We start from the raw sequence: 15,321 nt of genomic DNA on the forward strand, positions 1-15,321 counted from the left end.
GCTCGCAATAACGCGGTGGATATCTCCTTAGCTTTAAAATTACTCGAAACTCGTAGTCGACGAGGAAAGGGACTCGCAGGGTCTTCGTGTATTTGCGCATTTCTTAAATAACGACGACAACGACGCATCGAGCGCCCGATAAAATAGGCGCTAAGAAAAATATGAGAAAGTTGGTCCCATCGATTTTTTCCAGACTGGATCTTCGTCGGTGATGCGGTAGATGGGTATATCGGTAAAAAGACGTTTACCTTCTCCACCCTGTTTCGTCTCTTTGTCAGGCGCGTGCGTGAAAAGGGAAAGGCGCGGATGGTGTTGGCCGAAGGGAGGAGGAGGAGGAGGAGGAGGAAAAGACGGTGCGTCGACTCGGTGGTGGGGGTGGGGCGTCGCGACGCCAGGCGTCGCTGGCGTCGAGCCGGCGACGTATCGTCGACTCGAGCGTGTCGTGTGCCGTCGTCGTCGTCGTCGTCGTCGTCGTCGTCGTCGTCGTCGTCGTCGTCGTCGTTGTCGTTGTCGTCGTCGTCGTCGTCGTCGTTGTCTTCGTCGTCGTCGTCTTCGTCCTAATCGGGATCAGTGCGTGTCTTTCGTTCTAGATCTATCAACGATTCTTTCGTCGAACGATAGAGAGAGAGAGAGAGAGAGAGAGATAAATAGAGAGAGCGAGAGAGAGAAGCTCGCTAATCTTTCCAAGTTCTTTTTCTTTTTACGGCGTTCCTTTCTCCGTCCGCCACCGAAAGTATCTCCTTTCGAAAGAGAAAGAGTGGGAGGGGAGAGAGACGGAGAGACAGAGACAGAGAGAGAGAGAGAGAGAGAGAGAGAGAGAGAGGAAGAGAGAGAGAAAGAAAGAGAAAGACGTACATATTCGTAGGGTGCACTGGCCGTACAGATAGACGAGTAAAGGGACGTTGACGTGTGCGTGGGAGAGAAATAGAGATAGAGATAGAAAAAGAATGGATTTACGAAGAAACACGCGGAGCGTACGATAATAGTAGCTCGACATAGTTCTGCAATCCGCCCTCGTGCGCGTCCACGGCGGATCCGGAAGGAGGCGCGCTCGAAGGGAAAGAATAGGGAGAGGTGAATTCGCGCACCATTAACGAGCTTCTCTTCCTGAAAACGATCGAGCTCGCGCGCCAACCAATTTGGGATCGTGCCGACCGATCGACCGACCGACCGACCGACCGAACGACCGACCGACCGACCGAACGACAAACCAACCCCGACAGACAGACCGAACGACCGAAAGAACGAGAGGAGTGACCACGGTGCGATAAACTACCCCGTAGTGCCGCGAACACGTTCAACTCCCTTCCAACTCGTCTTCGTCGCCACCTCTTCTCTCGTTTCTCTTTTCACGCGCGTACGTATATATGTATACGCGTAGTGTTCGCGTATAAGTCGGTACATATATATAAATATAATCGAACGTACCCAGATATCTATTTATAAGTTTACACGAGAGAGCGAGAACAAGAGATAGATAGAGAGTAGCGGCGACGATCGTGACGTCGCTCGCTGCTGGTGCTAGTGCTACGTTATCTTTGGGGTGCCGTTTGTGATGATGATGATGATGATGATGATGATGATGGTGGTGTTGGTGACGACGATGGTGGTGCGTCCTTAAGAAGAAAGAATTTGTCAGTGCGAGAGTTACGCGAAACGCGAGAAAAGGTAGAAAAGAAGGAGAACGTGCAAGTTCCGGTTACACGCTCGAATCTCGAGAGCTCTTCCCGTCGATCTTTTTCTCCGAGGACGCTCTTTCTTCTCCCGAGAGGACAACGAAGAGGATAAAAAGTCATCGTCTACCCTGGTACTAGGAGAGAGGACGCGAACCGAGCGCGAACGACGTCGCGTTTAAGACGGATATGAGGTGCGGATACGCCCGGCTCACGTGATACGCACACGATCGTCTCTACCACCGACGCTTCTCTCTTCCAAAGATATGCGGTAAGTTTCATCTTTCGCGTCGACTCGTCGACGACCATGCCTACGTTTAACGAGGGTACTACGAGAGGCAACGACGACGACGTTAGTTTTTTCAAGAAGCTAGCGAGCGAACGTGTACTCCTCGGTCAACGGACTCTGTGAGCGAGCGAGCTAGCGAGCGAGAGTGAGAGAGAGAGAGAGAGAGGGGGAGAGAGGGGGAGAGAGAGCTCCTCTCTCCGTTTCCTTTTTTCGTCTTTCTACACCTTGCGAGAAAAAAGCTTTTCCTCCAAATACTCGTGACGAGAATCAAGCGCCTTTCGTTCCTCTCGCATAATAAATTCGTAGTATCGGACGTTACTATTCGAAATTCCAATGGCTATAATCCGGATGATTCATCGAGCGGTCCTCGAAGAACATTTGCCAACTTTTCTTGGAATCGGTCCGCTCGAGCTCGAAGACATCTTCGATGTGGCGACGAGACGAACGCGGAATCGTATGTCAGGAAATTGTAAATCGTTTTTGAAATATTACTAACGTATTAGCAAAAGTATTAACGTACCGACGCAAGACCTTTTTTTAAGCGCTCTTCCAACTCCACTCTACGTATTAAAGCCGACTCTTTAACACGAACCCTCTTTATTGACGAGAGCCTTGCACGTAAAGAGCATAGGTAGGAACAATTTCTTCTTTCATTGGATTATCGTAAATAAATTGGCACCTACTTGTACCCTTTGTACTTTCCATTGTTTTCTTCTCGGTTTTCTCGCTGCTGCGATAAAAAGTGCAATAAATAATAAATTCGAGTAACAGCCGTGGTGCCGACGGGGTCAACCCGATCGCCGGATAGGCGGATCTATTTAATGATAATAGCGAACGCTACTAAAGTAATTTTAGCATCGAGGTCGATCAACCGGACTCGCGAGATTTTACGCGAAAACGAGACGAAGAAAAATATGAAATTTGCTTTTCTCTACGCCGATCTATACGGATTCTCGTTCGTACATACGCACGCATACACGATCGTTCGCTCACTCGCGAACGCACATAGGTCTCTCTCGAAGTGGCAGTTATTAAAATGGCGCGCGTATTTTCCGTCCTGGATAACGCACGACTTCTGGTACTTATATAGTACGTACGTCATTTTACTATACTCGACGCGCAAAACGCGACCCAGTAAACGGTGCAATGCATTCGAGACAAAATTTTAGATGGTGAGAAATAGAGACAGACAGAGAGAGAGAGAGAGAGAGAGGTAAATATGATTATTTATTGCATCGCGGACGTAGGGTGGGGATCGTTTGTGTAAAATGTTTATGTACGTAGATTATTTTGGTAATATTCATTATAAATATATGAAAGCAAACTTGTATTTATCGTTCGGCTAGATTAATTTAGTCGCTTGACAAAGAGTTAATACGAAGATTACATTTGGCGATACGAAGCAAACACCGTTTTTTTCCCTTTCTTTTTTTTTCTTTTTTTTACTTTTTTATCAGACTCGTATCCTTTTGCATGCGTGAGACGTTAAAGGCGTGCCTTTACCGAAAATTTCATTTTTCGCTACGGATTCTCGACCGAAATTATTGATTCGAGCACGTGCAACGCGATAAAACAGATAACGCGAAGAGCTCGACGGAAACAAGAGATTCGGAGGGTGGGTGGTCGACCTAATTCCGTCCTCGTATGGCCCAAGAAGAGGAATACCGAGGCCCAAACCGGAGTCTGTTTTACTCTTCCGGCAGCTTTACCTTCCCGTTCAACTTTCTTCTCGCTCACGTTCTACGATAAATTTAACGAACGTCTTTTTCTTCCTTCGTTGCTTCTTCCTATTCGTGCGTATGCGAATGTGGATCGCGATAAAATAAATATACGAGAGCTCGTAGAAAAGCCGACGGGTTTCGAAAAAGAAAGAGGGAGAGAGAGAGAGAGCGTGTATTGAGAAAAGAATAAAAGAGGGAGAGAGAGAGAGAGAGAGAGAAACGTAAAAGATAAACTATGTAGGAGACTGCTTTGCTCCGTATTTCATCGTAAGGCTTTCGACCGCTCCGAAAAGTCGCTTAACGTATTCGTTGGTCCGACAGCTTTGCCAAGAACGAAGGATTTGCGGTACGGAATGCGCGGGATTTACCGGGTAATACGTGCGATGAACTTTAACGAAAGTCCTCTCTCGACGTCGTGAAACGTTGATTCCAACGACGCTCGTTCGCATTACTTTCTATTCTTTTAGAAAGAAAGTGTGACTTTTAATCGAACTTCGCTAAATCATTCGAGTTAGTAACTCCGGCGATAGCTAGTTAATTCCGAGTCGACACTGGCGACTGTTCGCTCAGTAAAAAAACAGCCTATTTCTTTTCCCTTTGCCAGCCGTCGGATCCGCAATAATAGAATATTTTCAGGCGTGCTTGGCACTCGGCTAGGTCCAACGAAAAAACTGCTCGTTTCTCTTTCTCTCGCACATATGCATTATCGGAGCCATCTCTACCTCTTTCATACGTTCAGAGAAACAAAAGCTTAGGTTCGGTCGAGCGTGTTTGCGCGATATTCAGGCTAATGATATTCGATATCGACGAAACTAGTCGTGCGAAGTAAAACGACCGGTGATCGGATAGACTGGAGAAAGATAGAGATATATATATATACATACATATACACACACGTTGAAAATTGACTTTGATTTGCCTTAAAATGGTATCGTTCTTTCTTATCGTCGTCGAGGTAACCTCGAAGAAACGAAAAGTCGTTCTCACGGCTAGTCGAACGTAGAGCAAACTCCAAGGAAACTTATTGCCGTGCAAGAAGAGATTTTTATGTCCAAGCGCTCCGTACGACCGACTTCGACTCATCTCCCTCCTCCTCCTCCTCCTCCCCCTCCTTCTGCCTCATGGATGGAAACTTACCGATCAATATCTTTTATCGCACAAAACACGTTGAATTAACGTGCATCCTTGCTCTCTCGGTATAGCTCTTATACACGCGGTATATATCGTATATGTACATATTTATGTATAGATGCAAAACCGGGAGAGCCCACGAGACCCATTATCCATGAAAAATCGCGATATCTTACGCGCGCCTCGTTCCTTTTCGTATATACGCGCCGGCGATCGGAAGGATAGATCGATTCTCTCGACTTTCGTTCGAGGGTATTATAAATAAGCGCACGATTTCGGTGTATTTATAAGTGCGCTCTTTGACATTTCATCCCTCGGGGGTTCGGGCTTCATTTTCGATCTTGCGACGCGGCAGAACGTTGTGTTACAATGGGGTGACGAGAAACGCATACCTACATCATACGCGTTTATACAAATGTTGTGTTTTCAAATATTCCATGTTATTTTATACCGGTCTCGAGTTATGCGATTATAACGTTTATCGGTCGTTTCGAAAGTACATTTTCAAAAGGTGTCCCGGTTAGAACGCGATCCTAGTTGATTAAATATAAAAATCACTCCAATTAACCCGATATTCTAAGCGCATAGTTCGTCAAACGATTCGCTCGAAACGCCATACACGTTTAAAACGTTTCGTTTCTGTTTCGGCCACGAGCCGTTACGCAGCTCGATAAGCGCACCAAAGTGATTTACGTTTCCGTTAATTTCAACGTCAATCACAACGTCGGCTAAAACCAGGACATATTAGTATCGGCAGGCTAAATCAAGATGCGAGTTTTGCGTACGCGAATCAACGCAACGTACAGTGTTGTACCGTATTATCTACCTATCCGATATCCCGTAGATTCCGGTAACTCGCTTAAATACCTTCGATCGTTCGTTTTGCCGAAGATTCGATGAGAAACGATACACGATTTAGGCCGTTACAGGCCAACTCTCCCGCCTCTGATAAAAGCGAAATGATGCTGACCTCGAATTCGAGCGAAATAATAGACATGGCGCCAGCGAAGTCTCGTGGCTCTCTTGCAAATAGGATTCATCGGTTGGATCGCTACCGTCGTGACTTTTGAGAAAGACAAAGGCAAATTGCAAGAACCGCTGTTCGCCGACGTTTCTCGAGTCGACACAACGATACCTGTTTCGTTAAATATACGTCCTATCTCTACGTGTAACCTATTGCGCGCGTCTGTTGGGCTTTAAACGAATGTAAACTAAAGAAACAAAAGATATAAAAACAAAAAAAGAAAGAAAGGAAAGGCAAGAATATAATGGAAAAAGTCGGTACATCGCGAAACAATGCATCGAGTTTCGAATCGAACTGCGAAAAAAAAATGGATACGTGGGGCTGCCGTTGGTGGAAAGCTTTCAGGCAGTCGAACCGATACAACTCGAGACACGCTACACCGAATTCTACATACGCGTTCGAGATAATCGTTTCTCCGAGTCGTTGTCACGTTTTACGATAGGATAGGTCGAGGAGTAAGTCGATACGCGCTTCCGTAACAAAGTGGGTCTTGCGAGCTCAGAGAGGGCGAGGTACTAAAGCTTTTTAAAAGATAATGAAAATTTATCGTTTCTCTCGATGTTAAGAATCGCGTAAAAAGCAGCGGCGAATACGCAACTACTCATCGGGCTAAAAGGAACGATACTTTTAACCTAGCCAAAAGCCGAGGAAAACGATTTAGGGACGAAAGGAAAACTTCGCGAGAGACGCCGGGCCATTGTTTACGTTTTTCTCTTTCTTTCTTCCTTTTTCCCTCCTTCCGACGATTTTTCTATATAAAAGTTTCTTGAATTAACCGTTCGCTCGGAGTTCCACGTCGGCCTTCTCGTAAGTGCATACGTACTCCTTCCATATCCTCTTCCGGGAAAAATATTCATATCTCTATTATTTTCTTTCCTCCGCATAAAAGTACATCACCATTGTTTCTTTCGAATAGCTTGAATTTATATACAAACGCGTACGCTCGTAAAGAAAATTCTTTGCGCGTAACGAAAAAACGATTCGTTCACGCTGCATTTCGTTTATCCATAAAAGTCTCGTTTTTTCGCATTCTCTCGTATCAAAAAAGGGAAACAAGGAGAAAAAACGACGAGACCCCCATTATCGAATCGCTCCTTCCAATGTAATTTATTTAATCCCATCTTAACTACGTTCAAATTCCTACTCCCGATTCGTAAGGTCTCTTTCTTTGATCCACTTTCGAGGACTATGCTTCCTCCGAGGAGAAATATCTTTATCCCAAATTGAAAAGATTGATAAATCTTTCAACGTTTGCTACAGAAAATCCTCTTTTCGCCGATGCATTTTCCATGAAAACGAAGCAAGACTTTGGTTCCTTCTTTAGTGAATTATTAGCAGAGGTAGAAAGAAGAAAAATAGAGAAAAAAATGAATTCTAACGGTCTGTCCCATCGCTTTATTGTTTATTAGAATCCGTTCGACGTTAAAGATGTCATCGATCTAACGTTCATATTCCGATCTCAGAATGCCTCGAATACCAATACCGTTCGAGTATCTGCTTTACTGTTTTAACACCAAGGAAATAGCGTTTCCTTTGGTTCCATGACAGCCTGTTTCCATGAGCCTCTCGAGATTTCATCGCAAAGATATCGATCTACGGTAATCGGAAGACAGGTTCTTTCTCTCTCCCTCTCTGTTTCTCTTTATCTCCATCAGAAGACAAAGATAATCGGGCCGATAATAATTTGCCGTCGTCTCGTTCTACTAAGCGGATTTTCGAAAGTTTCCATTGGACTCTCGCTTTCCGAATATATTGGAAAACTTGTCGAATAAACGCCTCTCCTTTCCGCCGCTACTGCATCATCCTACCGCGTGCGTCGTATTTGTAAAAGAAGAAGAAGAGGGAAAAAATAGAAGAAGGGAAATGGAGAAAAGGCGCCGAACGAATTGACCTTTACGATATCAGCGACATTCGTAGCGGCAGAATGACGAAAGTTGCTTTCTTATCGTTCGAGATACTCGGACGAAAGTAGGTCGACCGCGATGGTTCGAGGGGGTTGACAACCGCCCTTACCAGGGCGGTGTTGTATAAAGGGAGGAAAAGAGAGAGAGAGAAGGAGAGGGGGACAGAAAAGATCAGACAATTCTCGCACACATGTCCCACGTGGATTTTTCCAAAGTATAACTACTTGGTAGATTTAAAATGGTTAAACGATTGAGCCAAACGGAATCGTGCTTTTCGTTTGGTCTTTCGAAAAGCTTCAAAGTCGTAGAAGGGTGACTGGTTTTTCTACCACAAGCGCCGTGTTATCGTTTCCGAGACGAGGGATAATGGTGGAATAAGGTAGATGAAATAAAGTAGGGGGAGGGATGAAAGGCGAAAAGGTCGAAGAATCATCCTCCATTGATAACGGTGAAAGACGAGAGATTGTCTGAGAGTCACGAGGGAAGAAAAGAAAAGATAGTCGGAGGATTAGCGAGGAAAGAAAGAGATCGGAAGAGGAGACGAAAGGCAGAAACAAACAGAATAGAAGAGAAGGTTAGGGGATGCTCGATGGGGTGACGAAGAGCCGAGCAATGGTACTCGTAACTCGGATAATGCGGCTGACATTTTTCGCCAACTTATTCGAATCCCCGTCGGAAGTGGAGGAGAAAAAACCGGAGACCCTTCTTTACTTTTCATCTATGTGTATCTACGTCGTACATGTATATATATATACATACGTATGTGCGATGCGTATATATCTAGGAATCATCCACGTACTACGCGCCTGCTTTGAAGATTTTTCAATCGCATCTCATCGGCCAGCGAATGTGCTTGGTTTTTATGTCGAGTCGAAGTAAGATCCTCCCCGTACGTTTTACAATGTAATATATACTAACCCGTAAGGTAACGATTTATCTTTACGACTTTTGCTTTAATAGTTTTGCGTATCTATTCGTATCGTCTCTCCTTCCATTTGAATTTTTTTACGACTGATATTCTCCGAAAGTGTTTGTTTCACGACACATCCTCGAGAAAGCCTCGCTCCTCCTTCTCTACCTCCTCGTCTCGTTCAGAGATGAAAAGATATTTACATGCCTCTGTCGTACCCGAGAGAATCGATAATTTCTTTGACTCGCGCTATCGTTAAAATCACTCTCGCGACCCAACGTCACGAGGAAACTTTCTCTATCTCTTTCCTGCACGCAGTATTTATGCCAGGCTCCCTCGATCTGGAAAGGGTGTGATCGTTGTCCTTGCTATTGTATCGTCATCGTCGTTTTAACTCCTAAGGTCATCTTCCACTCGTAACGACGAGAGGTACCGACGTGCGCCTTCAAGTGTCTCTTCAACGAGTAAAACGCTCATTCTGCAGTTTTGCGAAGGAGCTTCGGTCCCGATTAGTCCCGTCTTCGTGACCCAGAGTTTGAAATATTTTTACGTTTTTTCTTCACCTCCTTATCCCCTACCTCTCTCTCTCTCTCTGTTCGTGTCATTTCTTCCTCCTCCTTTCTTAGGTACACGTACGCTTGGGTATATTCGATACATCCCTCGCGTTCGCATCGCTTCTCTGTCATTTCCATTGAAAAAGCGCGAGGCGTTGGCGGATAGGTACTCGCTCTCGCTCCCGCTGACAATAAGTGGAACGGATTCAGACACGGTGTGCTTTTCAAACGAGCTCGACGAATCGACATTCGAGCGTACTATTTCGATTTTTTAATTGTAAAGCCGACGAGCTTGCCTTTACGCGTAATCGACAGGGAATACGAATTGAAATAACATTTCGTTATCGCATTTGGGATGGCTTTGAATTTTTGCCTGGAAGCGAGCAGAAACGAATATTTCACAATGCAAGCACAAAGGGTTGCGTCTCGCACGGACTTTTATTTACGTCTATGACGTCCGATCGAAAGATCGAGAGCAACGTTATTTCGAAAATATCTCGAGAGCGTGCTCAAAAGAGTTCTTTTCAAATTTTGTCGATATCGAAGAAAACGCGAAACAGCACGCGTTCTTCCGACGAATTCAAACGCCTTTGCGATCTTACGATAAATACCTTACAAACGGCGTTTCTTTTCTTCTTTATAAATCATCCTTGGTCGACGGGATCGACGAGTTTCGCGGTAAAGCAAACAGCGGAATCTACGAGGCACGAAGTAAATTCGTCCGCGAGTTTGGAAATTTTTGCTTCGATTTTTCTCGCGAGAAAAAGATGTATCGTTGAGCATTAGGGCGAAATAGATTTTTCGTGCTTCTATTTTTCTCGTCTCCATTTTCTTTCCATACAGTTCTCTTTTTAACCTCCCGTTTTCAAGTCGAAATAAATCAAGATTTTACGTGGATATAAACCGTATTTCGATTTTCAAACAGTTCCACCGTTCGGTTCGAAACTCATCTTCGCAAAGGAGTTTGAGAAGAGACTCTCCAGGTCGAGTGACTGCATATTTCACGAACGATTCCGTGCTTTCTTAGAGAAGTTAAGAAGTAACGTCGGAACATTGTATCTGTAGTTACGGCCAAGGAATACGCTATATATCTCGAGGAAAAGTTCCAAAAGGCGGGTTAACGGACGATAAAATTAAAAGTCCCGAGTTTACGCTCGAATAAAGATCCTTCGAAAGAGGCGAAAATGAGAAGAATGGTAAAAGAAGAGATCGAGTGTTTCGGTTTTCAAAGATGTCGCATATCTTCGAGTAAACGTACGACGAGACGCGCGAGATGATGTTGCGAGAAGATGGGAAAAGGAGCGTAGCGAAAATAGAAAGTCATATTTAAAACGGTATACGTCCTTGTGTCATTCACGAGAAACGAACAAAAGTGGGAGTCGAAGAATTTCAAGGTTGCTCGGAATTCGATTTTTATCGTCCAACTCCGTTTCGATTTCGGATCGATATCAACGAGATTATCAGGCTCGAAAGACGTAATTAACGGTAAACCGCTCGGTCGATACCAGGAATTCTTGCGCGAACCAATCACAGATGTGACAGGGATTCTGGATAACTGAAATACCAATCGCGTAGTGCTCTTAATCGACGGTTCGATTTCTATTTATTAGCCTTAACGAAGTTAATGGCTCGAAATGGATTATTATCGTTTAGGCCTTGTCTCGTACGTGGCTCGCCGTTATAGGCGATACTCGGTTATCTAGGCGCGGATACGTCGAGTTTGCAAGGGAAACGCTTCGATCGCTTCGAGTGCTCGAAGAACGAGCAGCAGGTAACCGGACCAGGGAGTCCGGCCTTTGCTCGAAAGCAAAGTGCCGAACTAAATATAACTCGTTAGCACCACTCGGCATGTATCTTACAACGGTGGCCGCGTCTTCTTTGTATCTATTCATCGACATCGACGCCGTTGTCAGTCAAGCACGAGACTATCCTTTTGGATTTTTATACCGCGCGCGTGTGTTTTTTCTCCTTTTTCTCTTTCTTTCTCATCTTTCTTCCTTTTTCCTCTTTCATACTCTTTACGCTCCCCTTGCGATTTTTCCCTTACATCGTTCGGTCCAATTAAAACTTTCCAACTTCGAGAGTCTCGATTCTTCGCGACGATCGCCTTTGTAAGGGAGAACGATCGTTACGCTCCGCATTTGTATCCTTTAACCGGGCAGGATGATCGTTGTTTGAACGAAAGATGATTAGGAAATCGACGGGTGGAAGGTCCGAACGTCGCGTCGAACGTTGCGAAAGGCTTTCTCTCTTTCGCACGCACGATGCTCGAGCGAAACGACGAATCTGCGTATATTTATTTATTTCTCGTTAGATGCGAACGATCGAAAAGTTTGCATCGCACCGACATCGAGTAAAAAACCGAGTACTCCGCTTTACTCGCCAGTGAAATTTCGACAAAAGCGCATGATTCATTAACGAGTCGTGACTCTCATCGCTATCTATAAATTTGTACGGACGCGTACCGGCCGCCACTTTCTATTTTACCATTCTGATTCACAAACATTTTCCGTAAGTGCGTCAGTGAATCGCGGCGATGCTCTACGTAACAACAATTAACGAGTTTGGAAAACGGCCGATTTCGTTGAATAAATAAGCGGACGGGCGCGCACGCAGACGCAAACGGACACGCAGCGGACGCATTGTCGTTGGATGAATTTCGTTCGAGTCCAAGTTCACGCATCGCGACGCAAGCTCGAACGTACGAAAAGCTTGCTCGCAGGTAGAGCATTCTAGTAGTTCGGGCTCACTAAATATAGCACACGGTACGGCTATAAATCCCAAGCTCCCCGGATTCGGCGAGGCTCCACGCGCCGCTCTTGTTGTGCCACATCCTCCTCGAATCGGATGCAAAAGTCTAACCGATGATCGATGCACCCCTCGCGTCGGTCCAACGGCCATGAAAAATAGTCTTCACGGACGCTAATGCTTTTTTCCTGATCGTCGACTCGTAATCCTCGTATCGACGCGACGCGTTGAAAAACGTTGGAGAAGCGAAAATTCATTTTTCACGATTATTCTTAACGAAGCCACCTTTTACATAATTCCCCGATAAAATGTCCGCATAGTCGTTCGGCGAATCGAAGAAACAAAGCAGCGAGGAAGAGCGGCGGGAACGCAAGGGGGAGAAAGGAATCGGGGTAGATCGGGTCCGGGTAAGCTGGCACGAAAGAGACGCGCGCTATTGTTCTTTGAAAATAGAGCGAGCGAGGCTAACCTTACTCGTCAAAGAAACGCGCCCTTTCCTTGTTAAATAAATTTCTATCGGGTGAACGCAGCGCTCTATCCGCCTGTCCGAGAGAGAGAAATGAAAAAGATCGCGGAGAGCTCGACCCAGACCTACGCAACGAGATATTTTACTCGAAAGGGTCAAATCAACCGTACGATTTTCCGCTCGGCATCATTTCCAGGCTCGGCACACGTAACGACAACGTTCACGAGTTTTCTATCGAAGCTCACGCAACTTTTTAGTTTCAATATTCCTACGACGCTCGATCGTCGTCGATTCGAACGACTGGTTTATATTTATCCTCCAAGAGTAGAGATTATTCTTCCACGAAGGGTATGGTGGTGCAACGATCAAAAGGTCATCCGCGTCTCGATTAATACCAGGAGTCACGTGGAGCTACGAGAAAGGCCGTAGCCGTTAGATTGCCTTGTACTCGCCGCGGCTACGTTTGCTCGCTCAATTCGCGCTCTTGCAGGTCTCAAAGGGGTAATTGCGTCGTTTGACCCTTTAGCGGCCTCGATATTTCCCTTATTTTTTCCCCCTTTCCCTCGTATCACTCCTCTCGAGCGATAGGAGACCTACCGCAAATCCAATGCAATTTCCAACCCGACGAAACCTAAACGCGTACGTCCCGTTTTTCGCCTTCGGCTGGAGATCGTTTTTTCTCGATCGTAATATCCGCCGGAAATTACGTTCTTGGGTCTTTGAAAATGCTCCGAGAAAATTTGTCCTTGTACAGGGCTATGAAACAAAGTTTCTTCGCGAGATCCGCGCACGTACAGGGAATACAGGAGCGAATCGGTCGATTCGAAATACTTTATTCGCGTCGTGCACGATTTCTTGGCACGTGTTGAATTTCCGCCTCTCTCGCAGAGTCCTCTCTTAACAAGTTCCACTCGCTTCAAGCAGGTAGGACACACGGAGCGCGTTGTGTGACCTGTTGATTGGATCGAATTAGAGTGGTACGCGAGGGACCACTTTGCATGAATATGTATACTATAAGAAAGATAAGGTGCGGTGGTTTCGAGTGGACTCGAGACCTACATACCTTTCTTTCTCTGCGACTGTTTGGAAGCGTTAATAATAAATACCCGCTGTCTCTCTCTCTCTCTCTCTCTCTGGAAAAGAAGGAAAAAAGGAAAAGTATGTTACAGGTCAGGGAGGAAGGTTCGTAGGAGCCCAGTGCCGTAGCATGCCGGCGTGCTGGGTGAGCCGTTGGTGCGCCATTGAGTCCGCCGTGGTGGTCAGACGGTATCTCGAGGAGGGTACTCGAAGCAGTAGCAGCAGGAGCAGCGGGAGCAGGAGGAGGAGGAGAAGGAGAAGAAGAAGAAGGAGCGATCTCGGCTGGAGAAGCAGCACGGAGCTCGACACCACCGACCGATGAGCGCGGGGGGGGATGGGGGCTCGGCGTTGGCTCCGTCAGGGCTGCCGGGCTCCCAGCCGATGGCCGCGACCCCCTCGACCGCGACCCCCCCCGTCACCGGGCAGCACCAGCAGATCGGACTGTCGGCCGTCGTCGATCCTCATCAGGCTCGTTCCCAGACGGGCCCTGCCGGTCCCACCGGTGCTTCTACCGGCGCTCCGGCCGGTGCTGCTCCCAAGGCCGCGACCAAGAGGCCCGCCCGCCGTGCTGGCAAACCGCCACCCGACAGGCCTATCAGGGCTCTCTTTTGCCTGCCCCTCAAAAATCCCATAAGGAAGCTCTGCATCGGCGTCGTCGAATGGAAGTATCCTTTGATTTTACAGTCGCTCCGGTCGGTCCATCTCCCGAAAGGTTTCGACCTTTCTAAATTAAGCGAAGACCGATTACGACCGTTTTCCTCCGAGATTTTGCGACGTCCCGTTTCCCCGTTGCGAAACAGTGGCAATCTTCCGCTGTAGTACCCATCGCTCTTGATAATCTGGTTGAGTGGATCTTCGTTGTTACGTTGCGGAGGGAACGTCGGCACGAGAAAGGATCGTGCTCGACGAAAGGAATTCTCGCGAAAGGATCCTACGACGATTAAAAGACATCGAGAGCGCGCATTACGCGGGGCATTTCGCGAAAGCAATGAGTCCAATGGCGCGTGGGTGCGAAACGGAACGACCATGAATTTCGTTCGAAAGGGGCTGCTGCGAGCCACGGAGATAGCCACCTACAGTGGAAAATGCCTGACCGCATTTCCACGATGCACCGTCTGCATTTATGAGAACGTTTTTAAGATATTCCCTCGCGTCGGTATACATGTACGCAAGATAGAATTTTCCTTGGCGACGCGACGCGAAGAAAGAATGGAAAAAATAAGCTAGCGAAATTCTCCGCTCTCTAGGACGGCCAATAAAAGAATTCCTTCGTTTCCGAGCCTCTCGCGGGGAGGCTGTACGCAACGGGGAGAAAATCTTCATTAAGATAAGTGACCGTCGTTTTCCTTAATCAGAATCTTTTACTCGCAGACCCTTCGAATGGCTCATCTTGATGACGATATTTGCAAATTGCATCGCCTTGGCCTTCTACACGCCGTATCCGTTCGGTGATTCTAATCAGACCAACCAGTATTTGGTAAGTACTCGTCGTAAAGTCGATTAGGTACCTACTCCTTCAACGGATCCTTTACGATCGCCGGGATAAAGGTCGTCCGGGAGAAACGAGATACGGGTCTGCGAAGAGCGGAGAGAGGATGAGAAAAGAAGGAGACGCAAAAAAAACATAAAATAGAAAAAACAAAGGAGAAAAAGAAAAGCGAAAAGGAAAAACGAAGCCAAAAACAAAGAAATCGAGATCTATGATTACTACGACGACGACGACGACGACGACGATAGTTCCGTTCGTCGAACCGTTCCAACGTGGCGCGTTATCGATTACAAGAGGGCAGGGTTCGTGGCACGAAAGTCGCTCGAGCTGAAAGT

General features: G+C 46.5%; 1 protein-coding gene across 11 annotated transcripts in view; it reads left to right on the forward strand.

Annotated features, from left to right (window-relative positions):
* Positions 1 to 383: 383 nt before the first annotated feature.
* LOC127066028 (muscle calcium channel subunit alpha-1) overlaps positions 384 to 15,321 on the forward strand; it is a 46,629-nt gene continuing 31,691 nt past the window's right edge. For 4 of the 11 annotated variants that reach the window (XR_007782259.1, XM_050999221.1, XM_050999223.1 and 1 more), the window contains exons 1-3: positions 391 to 1,944; positions 13,590 to 14,162; positions 14,869 to 14,974. Coding sequence is in view for 8 of the 11 variants with exons in the window: in XM_050999221.1 (XP_050855178.1) it covers positions 13,816 to 14,162; positions 14,869 to 14,974 (453 nt within the window). In the remaining 3 variants the exon portion in view is untranslated. Of the gene's footprint in view, positions 1,945 to 13,589; positions 14,163 to 14,868; positions 14,975 to 15,321 lie in introns of all 11 variants that reach the window. The other 7 variants (XM_050999229.1, XM_050999227.1, XM_050999228.1 and 4 more) reach the window with 4 other exon arrangements.

The sequence above is a fragment of the Vespula vulgaris genome, chromosome 9 (assembly GCF_905475345.1).
Source record: "Vespula vulgaris chromosome 9, iyVesVulg1.1, whole genome shotgun sequence".
NCBI lineage: Eukaryota > Metazoa > Arthropoda > Insecta > Hymenoptera > Vespidae > Vespula > Vespula vulgaris.